This window comes from Amphiura filiformis, chromosome 2 (assembly GCF_039555335.1).
Source record: "Amphiura filiformis chromosome 2, Afil_fr2py, whole genome shotgun sequence".
NCBI lineage: Eukaryota > Metazoa > Echinodermata > Ophiuroidea > Amphilepidida > Amphiuridae > Amphiura > Amphiura filiformis.
Genome location: NC_092629.1, coordinates 40,108,883 through 40,122,478, shown reverse-complemented (window position 1 = coordinate 40,122,478; position 13,596 = coordinate 40,108,883). Strand labels below are relative to the sequence as shown.

Below are 13,596 nucleotides of genomic sequence, written 5' to 3'. Positions count from 1 at the left end.
AATGTATTTTGTTACTTTTAAAGTAACTTAAAAGTTAGTTAATAATAACAATCAGGGGTCTGAAACTCTGAATATTCAGCAATATTAAAGGGCATAATATAGCTCGGACAATATCATATTATTGGAAAGCCATTGAGGGCAACGAAAATGATTCCTTTTATGAGAAAATAAGTCGTTTAAAATTGATATTCCGCGAAAAGCAACTGTAAGCCGTGAATTTCTTCGTACGAGACAGATTTGACCTAGAAACTACAGTGATGTCATGATATGAATATTGCCAGCTTTGAGAGAATAGACTGTCAACACTCTCAATGCACAGAACGTATACTGTTTTTGTTATCATGGTTATCAGAAAAAAACCACAAATTTAATGGTTTTACGCATACGGATACAATCAGGCCGCTTCTTTATAATGTATTATTAAATTGTGATATTACAATTCATATATATCAACATGATAAGAAATAATTGGACTAAAAATAAAAAATATATAAAAACGATTTAGATCAATTACACAGTACGAGCTTAGAATTTGAGCATGACATATCAATATTGTATTTACAGACTTGGCATTTAATATGGAATATTTTTCGCAAAGTTCATAACCGAAAGTTTGTTTATCAATATGGGTGAAGTGCGGATAGTCAATTCAGGAAAACAATAGTTACTAGCCAATGTCACCGGCAAAGCAATTCAGTCATATGAACATAACCTTTGGGCTAAGTACGTATTCAATTTAACTCCGCGTATTAAACATCAAATACTGATCGCTGGATAGTGACTAACCTGTATTCGGTATTTTGTCCTGAAACATCACCTCTATAATCAACATGGCAGGTAAGAAAACATAGTAATTTCATAAACGCAACTAGGGGCTATTTTAACGTGCCTCCTGACACGTTCGTGCAATGAGATTAAAAATCCGTGCTCAAAATATGTCTATAATAGTATTCAAGTTCCAACCCGACAAATCAGCAATAATTAAAAAAGTAATAGTCCAATGATAAAGTCAGAAAATCCTAAGCAGAAAGGGTAGGCCTATAGTCTGTGCAGTGGTAATCAATCAAATTTAAATGTTGCTTGAAATTGCTTTAGGACTCATAGCAATGACCCTTCTCCACAATTTTTCTGTCAATTGTGTTTGTGTGTGTGTGGGGGGGGGGGAGCATCGCTACAACCAGCTGCTTATGAGGTGAGGGCAGAGTGGCCCCCGACGGCTTTGCCGGGCAAGGCAGCTCCAACTACCAGGCGGAAGTTGTCCAGAATTGTCCTGTGCATCTTCTTTTTAACCGATTAAGCATTTTGATTTTGGGCGAAAATAGTGTAATGTTGCCAATTACCCCGCATTAACATATCACCTTGACTGTCCTAGTAAAACGGGTCACAAATTGATGTCCGACGGTAACATTGTCAAAGCTGCTCAAACTAATATTATACATGTTTACACCACTGGGAATGAGACACACCGACATCGCCCGGTTAATAATTACATTATACAGCAGAGACACTGAAATGAATACCCGGGATCGATACACGTGAATGTGCTATGCAGTATGCACGATTTGATATTCAGACGATAAATCTTTGCATACCGGGGTAGGAAATGAATATCTCCCGTAATTTATTTAGTCTAAAGAAGCCAGTTCCTTGCACTTGAATATAATGTGTTGAACGGATATGATAGTCGTTAGCTTGCGTCTTGAGAAAGAACCGTGCGTCTTGAACTCAAAAACTGACAAAAATTCTGTTTTCGAACTATGGCGCAGCGTAGGCTAGCTGCACTCACTCGTAGAGGCAGTCTAAAAGCAGATTGACTTCATGACGTATACAATAATAATACATGCTCACTCACACACAGAGAGGTCAATTACCAGGCTATTGTCAGTAGCCTTAGTCGGATGTCCCTCGGCTCATTATGCGTCTCAAAGGTCTGAACAAAATGGGCATGCGTGGCTGTGGATTCAACCTACCATGGCGATTTCTGCCATGAAGATATCGGGGCGATGATACTGTGTGAGAGTCAATCGTTAGAGAGTTCACAAACATCATTTGTGGTCAAATGGCACATTTTAGGTTGCTCCAATTTTGGCCAAAATGGTGACAAATTGTTCGTTTTTCTGAAATTATTTTTAAAAAAAGTTTTGCCTATATACGAAAATGGAGGTTTATAAAGGTAAAAGGTCATTGGCTTACCATCGGCCACCTCGTAGACTTCCATTGCATATAACAAGAAAAGAGTAGTACACATAGGATTACTATACCTTTTTTCTTATACCAAGAAAAAAAAACCCGTTTGCCACCACCATTTTCCCAAATCGGAGCAAGTTGATTTTGAAAAATGTGGGTAAGTGTTGACCTCAGGTGTTCTTAGAATAAAGTTCTGCAACAATTTTGAAATCGTTGTTATCAGACGAAGATTGTGTGTATCTTAATGAACAAGATCAGAATATTTTCAATTTTTTAACCTTGTATGACCTATAGGGGTTATTAGAGGTCAAATACAAAATAATTGTCTATGTTAAAATAAACTTTGAAAGTACTTCATGTGTGGAAACTCTCATGCTTCTATCGAATTTGGATCTTTACAACTTAAGGAGGTACCATTTGAATTGGGGTATTAGGTATTGGCCAGGATTTTTGTTATTTTTCATGTATTATTGTATACACAGCTAGGTGGAGAAAGTTTTTTAATCTTAAAGGAGTATTTCGTGATCTTAGCATGTCATTTTTCCTTAGATATCCACGAAAAAAACCTATTCCCATAATTTCAGTTGATTCCGATTTTGCGTTCGCGAGTTATGCATGATTATGTGTATTACACTGCTCCATGGACTATGCGTTGTAATTTCGTTCTGGTGCACCAGAACGAAATTCAAATTTCACGATATCTTTGCTAAACGAATTAATCTGCAATATATATTTTGTACATAAACATTATGTAGCCAGAGTATTCCAGTGATATAAAAATCTCAACTTTTTTTGAGAAAAGTGGGGGGATGAGGCTGTGGATCACGAAATGCCCTTTTAAGTTTTCGGTTTTGTAATGATAGTGGAGCTCATGTCGTAGGGGACGTTTATTTTTACAAAAACTTTCACCCAGTTACCCAGTTTCCTCTTGAATCCTGTCCATGAAAGTCATGTAAGTTGAGAATGGGAATATATTAACTTAATGGTTTTGGTATCAGGTGAAAGCTCGTATTTTCTCATTAATATAATAAATTTAGGCGTTCCAAATCAGCAATTTCCAAAGAAATCATAAAAAACTGTCAAATTAGTCTCGACTTTGGTATATCACGTTTGAGAGTAATTAAACAGTTTGATATCTTTGTTAACACACCGAGTTGGAACTTCTAATTTCAATATAGGTCTGGAAAAATAGTGTCTTCCATTTGAAATTAAGGTTGGTCTGAACCCTGGAATTATGGAAACTTTCGGACCTCATAACTGCTAAATTATTAGTCTAAAGAATATAAAAGTATACATTTTAGAATGGAAATGACTTGATAAATTCATTTGTGAGGTCCAATTAGGGCCAAAATGCTCATTTTTGGAGAAAATCACAAAAAACAGGTTTTTTGGCCCAAAATTTTTCTTTCAACGTAACAAAAAAATTGTATGGCCAAAAAAAATGTTTTTATTATTTTTAAAAACTAGATAAAAATATCTGGGACCCGTATTTTTATTTTTTTTTAAATTTTAACCAACTTCACCAAAATTATTTGAAATTTGGGCGAAAATCAGGCTTTTTTATGATTTTTTTGAAAATTTTGCATTTTTTGACCATTTTTGGTGCAAATTTCTCAAAGTTGGTCGAAATTCAAAAAAATAAAAATACGGGTCCTAGATATTTTTATCTAGTTTTTAAAAATAATTAAAACCTGTTTTTTGGGATTTTCTCCAAAAATGAGCATTTTGGCCCAAATCGGACCTCACAGATGAATTCATCAAGTCATTTCCATTCTAAAAATGTATACTTTTATATTCTTTAGACTAATAATTTAGCAGTTATGAGGTCCGAAAGTTTCCATAATTCCAGGGTTCAGACCAACCTTAATAATAACATGATAATGATGATTATCATTAATAAGATCACTATAGAGTATCAATATCAGTTTTATATCACGCTGTATAAATATCTTTAATTCCATAAGCAATTACTCTCATTTACAATAAACATTTACATGTTCTTTTTGCATAAATGCTTGAAAGGGGCGACATTCTATGTAATACGTAAGTTTTAAAGAATTTGATTTTCCAAATAAAACACGTCACCTTCCTTTAAGCTGTGCTTTAAGCAACTTCCATGATATGATATGATATGCATGGGTATAGCCCATAACCATGATAACACTATTCAAGAAAAGCGGTCAATGTCGTCATGAAGCAAAGATATTTAGTAAATGTTCAGTCATATGGACCGGTTAACAGGCTATAGTACGTGTCTATATTACTCCCTATTCCAGAAAAACACAGCACTATTTTTTTGGAATTAAAAAATATATTATCCTGTTTTGCCAAATGAAACATAGCGAAATTCTAATCCTTTAGTTAGTTCTGACTAGCAATAAAAGTCAAATTTAAATTCTTTTGCAATTTGAGGTAAAATGGCCCCAAAAATTTATATCTTACAAAATTGTAAGACTTGGCCAAAATCTAAGCATTCAAAATCTTGAGTATAAACTAAGACTTAAGAGTTAGCTCCTAATTTTAGTATTATATGTTTATATTTTTGCCAATTGGTTATGAAAAAGGATTGGAAAATGCTTTTAACATAATTAATAAGAATGCACAACTTTAAATTAGTCTTTGTCTAAGTCTTTGGGCTTGATTGTCACAGAATACGAAAAAGGTCCTAAAAATGTATGTTTTGGCCCTTATTTCCAAAAATTGACCAAATATTTAAATGTGACTTTCATTGCCAGTTACAACTTACTAAAGGATTGGGATTTAACTATGATTCATTTGACAAAGTAGGATAACATTTCTTTTTAATCAAACAAAATTAGTGCTGTATTTTCCTGGAATAGTTAGTACGACTTCTTACCATACTTGTGTTATACAAAATCGTTGCGGATAGTAACTAACCTGTACTTTGTAGTTGTCGTGCAACATTATATCTATCGAAATGGCAGGTAAGAAACATAATAAATTTCATATTTGATAAGCTTAAAATAAGCTAAAATAGCATGACCCAGGGAGCATAAGCCATAACACAGGGAGGGAGTCTACAATTTATAGTTTGTACGGGAGCTTACAAGAATTGTGAAATACTCTATACTCTATATAAGTTTTACGACCCCAAAAGCAGCCAGTTTGGAAGCTCACCCAAAATGGACATGCGTCTCACCTGTTTGGGGACGGACACTTATGGGCGGGCGCTTAGTATTCTGATTGCCGCTTTAAATCAATAACGTGACGGAGTTTCCCTTAAATTTTCAATTCTTAATTCAACAGGTGCTGAAATTCGTGAAGCAAAAGCACGCTTTGTTGAGTTGTTCAATAGCGGTGACTCCAAAGGTATGGCAGAAATGTACACGGAAGATTGCAAATTATGTCCACCAAATGCACCAATTATTGAGGGACGAGAAGGTAAGATATATAACTATTTATCTATTCATTTATATGTATTACCTAGAAGGGACATCGGCTAGGTCTTAATTTGCTACTGCATCCTTCTTCTTCTTTCCTTATATAGCAATTTTCAAAATGGCTAAGGGTCTTTTTCTCTCATATTCATCTGTCGATCACATTATGAGCCATCGTACCTATGATTTGAGCAATTTTGACCAGAGTTGTAAGCTCAGACAAACTTTGACCGATTTTGACATAGCTTGGTTCACATATCGTTGATGTGGGGTCAAATGTCACACAGGAGTAGAAGTAGTAATGTGATTTCAACTGAACATGCTTCTTCTCCCACAGATTACATGTTAGAGTTACAGTACTGGCACATGCATTAGCAGTGGCCAGTGAGTAGAGGGTGTACACAGATCTGAGGTCAAATTTCATTAATATTGTTTATTTCTAGTCTGAGACTGAAACCTCTAAAATGCTTCTCCTCAAATCACATAGCACTGTGATGAGACAAATTAGAAAGCAATAATGACATCACTTCCACATAATGCAGCTCATATTTAGTGACAGGAATATACTCGTAAAATTCTGATTTATGAGCCGCATTATTAACAATGTAACAAAACAGTAACTTCTTTAACAATACTGTCTTTGGGTCAAGGTTCATAATTTACTTCAACTTTAAAGGCAACTACACATTATATCGATTGGATTTCTTGCTCAGTTTTACTTCAACGCGAACGTCTGTCAGGGGCTATAAAGGAGAGCAAGACGCCATAGATGAAGATCATAAAAAATTGAATAAACTATTAAATGATATATTTAACAGGTCAAATGGGGTACATTGTTCAATACTATACATGTATAAATTATGCCTGCAACTTTTGATTTAGTTACTTCTTTGGGTTTAGATCCCTGTTTCCTGAATTCTCAACCAAATTCAACAAATAAAAGAGGTCTTAAATTAGCATGATTAGAGCCATAGGGTATCTTTGAGCTTCTTTGTTTAGGATATACAGGGGTCTGAAACGTAACTCACACTGAACTAGTACCTTAAATCTTTAGGTATAGATAGTAAGTTCCTGGGTATAATACGGTCTTTGGTGCGAGTACCGTAGAGAAATAGTATTTTGGTACGAGGTCAATGGGTGAACTATCGCTATGTGGCATGTTGAGAAATGAAGATGGAATGCAGATGACGATATCGATGAAGACGAAGATGATGATGATGATGATGATGATGATGATGATGATGATGATGATGATGATGATAATGATAATGATAATGGTGGTGATATGATTATTTTTCTTTATCCATTCAGCAATTGAAAAATTAGCCGAGATGATGATAGCCTCGGGTTTGAAAGTCGAGATCCAACCGTGCCAAGACATGCAGACTGGAACGGACGCTGCTAATGAGGGTGAGACTCTGTGGGAGCGTGGCAAGTCCAAGCACATTAAACATGATAAATCGATTAGTGCTGTTGAGGAGTTAACGTAAGTGCAAGGGGTGACACTAAATTCACGGTTGTTCTATTAGCAACGCAAAACCTATGAAAAATTCAGCTGGTTTACTAGCTAGAAAGTGAGGCCAGTTATCGATCCGTTATGAATAATTCATGTTCGACCCCTTGGATCATGTTAATTGATATTGGCAAATAACAACGTTGTTAGTTTTGCGAACTTTGCCTGTTCAATGAGAGTATAGCGCGCCCCCAATACATCTGGGCACAAACCAGGCGAAAACGATCCAGTTTAATGAAATGGCGGACGGGTATTCCCATCAGGCACCAGTGATATGTTTTTTCAAAGAAAGTCTACTAATTTGATATGAAATGACATTTTGCAATAGCAAAGTCAAAATTAGGACTTGCTGTCAATAATATGAAGGGAATATGTGACAGAGGCAAGTGTGAAATACAAGTAGTATTTAAGTTATAATAACCTTTGATACCCGACCTGACCTTCCATCATGGCGCCTTATTCGTCTTATTTCTATTATGCTCTCAAGTAAAATAAAATACCAAATCTGCACTAAGCAGACAGAATGTTACTTGGCTCCCAGCATGAATTATTGATTTTATACGGAGGTAAAGAAATGCACAGTGTATGTGCAAGCCGTGCAACAATACTCCAAATATTTACGGTAAATCTGAATAGTGGTCACATGTTGACATATCATGTGTTCGGGAAATCACGTGGCAACATTTTAAGATTTCAGGCTTGTTTACTAGTTAATTGCCATTTGTACTCTTTATTATTTATCTTCGTTAATTAACATATATTTTAAATGCTGATAAATCGTGGTTGGCTGCCCATGATATCTGTTAAATTTAATGTTTTATGAATATAATTCTACCACGCAGAGGGGTCACGCAGCAGAATTTCACAACACCTTACTTAGCTAGATTTCGAAGCTCTGCTCTTCAAATTCATGTGAATTTCAAAGTTTATACATTTAAAATATTTAATATGATACTAATTTTTTGTTGTAACCAACTGGTACACGAGTTATACTAGCTTATTACCTATACAGAAAGGTGATTATCAGCCTTCACTCAGCAAATTGACATGCCCGGCATATATAGCCATTCTCCGTCTGGATAACATGACTGTCGCCCTCAATACGTCTGGGCACAAATTTAAATAACAATAAGCTATTTACATATCAATGCGGCCTCATGCTAATTAAAGCTGCCCCATCCTGGAGTTCATCTATGGTATAAGTGTTACATACACAGAGGAGTAAGATAAGACAGAGCGCGTACCACCAGTCAAAGTCTCCGCCTCATCCGATAATGAGGGCCGATTGTTCCATGAAATGCGACAGGCGAGACTGCTACGCAATTACCGCGTATTTTCATGGTCTATCGCGTAATCGCGAAAGCACGCAACGCTCTATCGCGTATACGCGAAGGCACGCAGCGCTGGCGTGATTGTTTGACACAGCACGATCGAACAATCGGCCCTCATGAATATGCGAGAACTGGTACCATACAATACACGGGGACTTTGACTGGTGGTACGCGCTCTGTCTTATCTTACTCCTCTGTGGTTACATATAACCCCATAGTCTGTGTTACAGACTGGAAAACTGATTACTACCCGCGAGCTACCAACATTATATACATGTATAGCATGGTAAAAATTGAGTCACCGGTCGCGACAACCACAAATTGTCTCTGGTGCTCGACGCTTCGCGGCGAGCTGTCACGGCTTCGCCGCTCCCCCTCCCTCGGCAAGGATCGTGAGTCGTCTTTGACAAAGACTAATAGCCCTATAGAATACTCCTCACTCATCTTTCTTTAAATAATATTCTGTCCACCAGGAGGGGCAATGCGCATTATAATACAATAAAACAGGCAATACTGAGATATGAATGGTTTTAGAATCAAAGTAGAGTCCTGTCCCTCTGGCACTTCGAACTGTCCACCAACATGGCTGCCATTTCAATTGTTGCACCGTTCCAGTTGGTTTATTCGATAGGGTCTATACAAAGTTGAAACCGTATCTTATAGATCGAATCTTATAACAATAGTCAACAATAGAAAACCTAAAGAATCGTGTGTCTTCTGTTCTGTTTTATCCAAGTTAAGATTTGCAGTTTACTGATGTTGATGTCTTGGTCGAAAGTTTATAGCTGTCTTTAGATCATAATGAACTATATGCAGGGCCGGATTTACCTTTTTTGGGGCCTTGGGCCAGGCCAAAATTTGGAGGCCCAAACGCACCGTGAGGAAAACATGTGCACTCAAGTGGCCAATACTTGCTACGGGGCTTAGTAGCGGCAGGAGCATTATAATTTAGAGGGAAATAAGCATAGATTTTAGCAGGACATTTGTGCGCGCGAAGCTCGCAAAAATTCAATTTAGCCCAAAATGAAGGCAATTTTACCCTATTTTGGCCCAAAACATGGTGTTTTTCGGGCTAAAAAGGAAAATGCAAGGGAAATTTTGGGGCCCCGAAATTGGGAGGCCCTGGGCCCGGGCCCATCTGGCCCAAATGTGAATCCGGCCCTGACTAAATGAAGTGTAAAGCCGGATATCGTCGGCATATATATGTTCAATCGCTAAATCTAAGTTGTATTGATGATACTGCTTCATTGCGTTCATATCCATAACTCCCAGTTGGCAATGCAGTGAATGGAATATGCCAAAGTTGGCAGCTTTGCTGATTTTTTAAAGTTTAAATTGACTAATTTTTCTACTTTTATCCACAGATACGTTGCTATTTGGAAAAGAGTTAACGGTTGTTTGAAGATCTACATGGACATATGGAATGCTGACCAGTAACGTACTTGGCTGTGGACAAGGGGTGGGGTGGTTTTGGTCAGCTCTATCTATTGGTAAAATTGATCAAAAATGCCGCCTGCATCTTCTTTTGGGACCAAATTCACCTTGTAGTATGTTATTTGTAAAAATGGTGGAAAAAGGTTCATTTTTTGCTGGCCAAAATCAATAAAAAGCTGCATTTTATGCCTTACATAAGAATAGGTTCACACAAAAATGTTGTAATTGACTTTTTTGATCCAATTATCCATCTTAGGCAATTGATATACTTTCCATTATGCATAAGTAATGTTTCAAAAAAATAATATTCCCACCGTCACGTAGATTTCCTACGGTCAAAACTGCACACAAATCATTTTAGTAGAGATGCCACATTGGTCTATCTGCGCTAGTTAAGGTATTCGTGCATCATACTTAGGCAAGCCGGTGCCAGCCGGGTTAAAATTAACCATAAGAGTCTAATCTTTCTGATTAACCCGGCTGGCATTTCTGAAAAGTGACGTGAGCTGAGATATTTGAGTTGAAAAATATAGTTTTGTGATTTTTTCAAAGCCAATTATTAAAACAGCTATAACGTTGAAAGTAAATATAGTATGAACTTCATATTAATGCTGTGGAGAATACATGTCACACGTGTATTCAATGTTAATTTTGTTAACTAAACAATTGTCTTTTATCTTGATACAATATTTTGGGTGAAATGCATTATTTTGATGATTTTGTTCAAGTTTGACCCTAAAAGTTAATTTTACATGGTAAAAAATGAAATTAAAAAAAAAAATTGATTGGAAGAAGGGAACATTCGGGGTTTTGACAAAAAACAATCACAGATGCCGTATTAGATCTCACGCAGCTCTTTTAACAGACTGTGTAGAGGATAGGCTCGCTGTGCTTGGAAAAATCTGTGTTCTCGGATGTATCGACAATGATCGAGGCGGAAATTGTGCGTAGATGCATTTATAAGAGAATCGTTTTGTAGCCAAACCTTTTCATATGTTTTTACGTTTCATTTTATTAAAGCCATAATATTTATACGATTTCGGTCAGATTTTAATTTGTTTATTTGTTGTAAAAAAATTATGATAAGTTTTAACTGTCAGGAGGGTTTTCTGGTCATTTTCACGAAATAATGAGGTAAAAGGGGGAAATCCCGCTTTAATACTATCTTGGCCGCTTTAACTGTGAATCTCTTGTGGAGACATACATTTAAAAACCGTTATACCATGGTTATACAAACACAACGAATTTGGCTGATTCCAGGCTTGGACATATGTAAACATTACAAATGTGCTAAAAAATTAGATTTGTAAAAAAATTACCAAATTTAATAGTGTTGTTGTGATTGCCCTGGTCGTGCACTCGTCTAACTATTCAAAACCACTCTTCTGTGACGAAGCGATGTCGCTCATTTTAGCCAGTATTGACGATCTTACACGTACGAAATGAACTCGCGGAAAAAATGCACTAAATTATGTTGGTCTGTTTTACAATATAACTATTCTAGACAATCAAGGATATTGAACATACGAAGGAATATCTAACTATTAATATGATACATTTTGTTTGTAAAGAATCATTACAATAAAGCAACAGTTACAAATGTAGGTGTGAAAATTTGACTTTATTCATACGTGCGGTTCATACGTACAGATTGTTCATTGGATTGTGTGCGATGTCCCGGTGCGCAAAATATTGGTTGCGATTTAACATTTTTGACACAAACCGCGCACCTAATGCCTGCAAGACGTCAAAAAGGCTAATTTGTACCGCATGCCGTGGTTTGTGCATCATACAGCCATGACCTGTCAATGTGGTCCAGGAAGGTTGTTCAATGTCAGTGCATTTTGCTGTTGTGTCAGTTGGACAACTGCTTGGTTACTGACCAGTGTTTAGAGTAGAGTATTGAAGTAATCCTGTGTGCAATTTTGTTCATTTTATGGAGAGGATTTTAAGATATGACCTTGTGAAAAATTATAAGTTTCTTTTTGAGGCCAGTTTTATATTGGGCATGTGAAATCACATATCAATTTGTAAGCGCTCTCTTTAGCTTTAGATTTTTGCACAAGATTTGCAATTTAGAGAATTGGCCATTGCTCATTCTATTGTAGCTAGTATATGGCCAATATAAGTGTGCCCTTTCATTTTAATGAAATAACATTTGAAAAATATTGTAAAGAACACTTAATGTTTTGACTTTTAAAACCTACATTTTGGTCCAAAAATGTGATTGGATAGGTAGTTTTCTACCACATTCGCCTTGCTATAACATTGAATTGCGTTATCTGTTGACCTAGTGACTAAAGGGGTTTTAGAGGGAAGTGTTAGCTTTCGTTTGATATTTAAAAAAATTCTGATTGGATGAAGGGAACACTTGAGGTTTCGACAAAAACCAATCTAAGAGGCATATTTTTCAGCTAGAATCTCCACAGCTCTCACATTGCTATGTACTCTACCGTGTAGTCTGTGTAATCAAAGACTGTGGTGGAGACATTCACTGCTTGTTGTTCTCTGCTTGGAAGCTCTTGGAGGAAAATGCGATGCTCAGGTGTATCGAGGTGGAAACTGTGCGCATTATGGTTTATAAGAGAATCGTTTTTGTATAGAAACCTTTCCATATGATGTTCAATTCACGTGACCATAACTTCCGCATTGCTCTCATGAACTCTCCTGCTCCTGGCTTGTGCAATACAAAATCGTTGCGTATAGTAACTAGCCTGTACTTTGTAGCTGTACATTGTAGTTGTCGTGCAACATTATATATATCGAAATGGCAGGTAATAAACATAATAATGATATTTCATATTTGATAAGCTTAAGGGATCTCGAATGAGCGTTTTGAGCGTTTCGACAGTATTTTTTGTGGGACGTGAGAGCACATCAGACATATCGAATTGCATTCTGAATACGAAGAATGTCTTTCTGATATCAAATAATTTTCATTTTTGAAATTCACGATATAATACAAATTGTATGACAAATTATTAAATATATTGATATTTTTCACATTTTTGATAATTATATAGCAGTCCTCGAAGTAAATTTTTACAAATCTAATGATATATTCTTTAAGTGTATGTAGCTGGGAGGAAAAGCCGACGATCAATTGAAAATGTTGACCTTCCATATTGAAGATATGGATTTTCCCCCAAAAGATCCATATACCGAGAAGAATTATGGAAGGTTTTAAGGAATACCAGCCCCCCTCCCCTTGACAGATACCTTCGTTGACTTCAAGAAGGCCTTCGATGCCATCAACAGAACAGTAATGTTCTCAATATATTTGCGTCACTACGGCATTCCAAGCACCTTGGTCAGTGCCATAAAGGTACTTTACAGTAACTCCAGCAGTGCAATTATGGTTGACAGGGGCATCTCCGAAGTCTTCGATGCAACAACAGGAGTCCTGCAAAGCGATGTAGGGTCAAAACCACTAAAACGAGCAATAAGGATTTCAAAACATGGGGAAAATAATGTTATTCTTATCATGTTTGCACATATAAAATCAGAGATGATGCTTCGAATTTTGACCCAGACAAATATGCGCACGTAATATTGTGAACTTTTTTATTTATGGCACTTACAAGTAAACTAGCGAAATTTACTGCTGCAACATACGTTGCTATTGTTTGTAAGACTCAGCTTTGTATTTGTCAGGGAGGGAAGCGCATTACTAATGATCGGTTTTCATTATTTGAAATGGATGTTTGAACTTGCTTCTTTCAACCGAAAAGAC

At 36.4% G+C, this 13,596-nt stretch overlaps 1 protein-coding gene across 2 annotated transcripts; it reads left to right on the top strand.

Moving 5' to 3' along the window:
* Positions 1-433: 433 nt before the first annotated feature.
* On the top strand, positions 434-12,673 carry LOC140146221 (uncharacterized). Of its 2 annotated transcripts, none has more exons than XM_072168003.1 (4): positions 434-837; positions 5,455-5,589; positions 6,897-7,071; positions 9,794-12,673. In XM_072168003.1, the coding sequence occupies exons 1-4, from the start codon at positions 831-833 to the stop codon at positions 9,864-9,866; spliced, it is 390 nt and encodes a 129-aa protein (XP_072024104.1). In that variant the 5' UTR covers positions 434-830; the 3' UTR covers positions 9,867-12,673. The 2 variants fall into 2 exon arrangements, with proteins under 2 accessions (XP_072024104.1, XP_072024103.1); XM_072168002.1 differs by lacking the exon at positions 434-837 and adding an exon at positions 5,024-5,132.
* Positions 12,674-13,596: the final 923 nt, after the last annotated feature.

Coding starts and splice junctions, on each gene's coding strand:
- LOC140146221 (XM_072168003.1), top strand. Junction 5,590..6,896: donor AATTATTGAGGGACGAGAAG/GTAAGATATATA, acceptor TTATCCATTCAG/CAATTGAAAAATTAGCCGAG. Junction 7,072..9,793: donor AGTGCTGTTGAGGAGTTAAC/GTAAGTGCAAGG, acceptor TTTTATCCACAG/ATACGTTGCTATTTGGAAAA.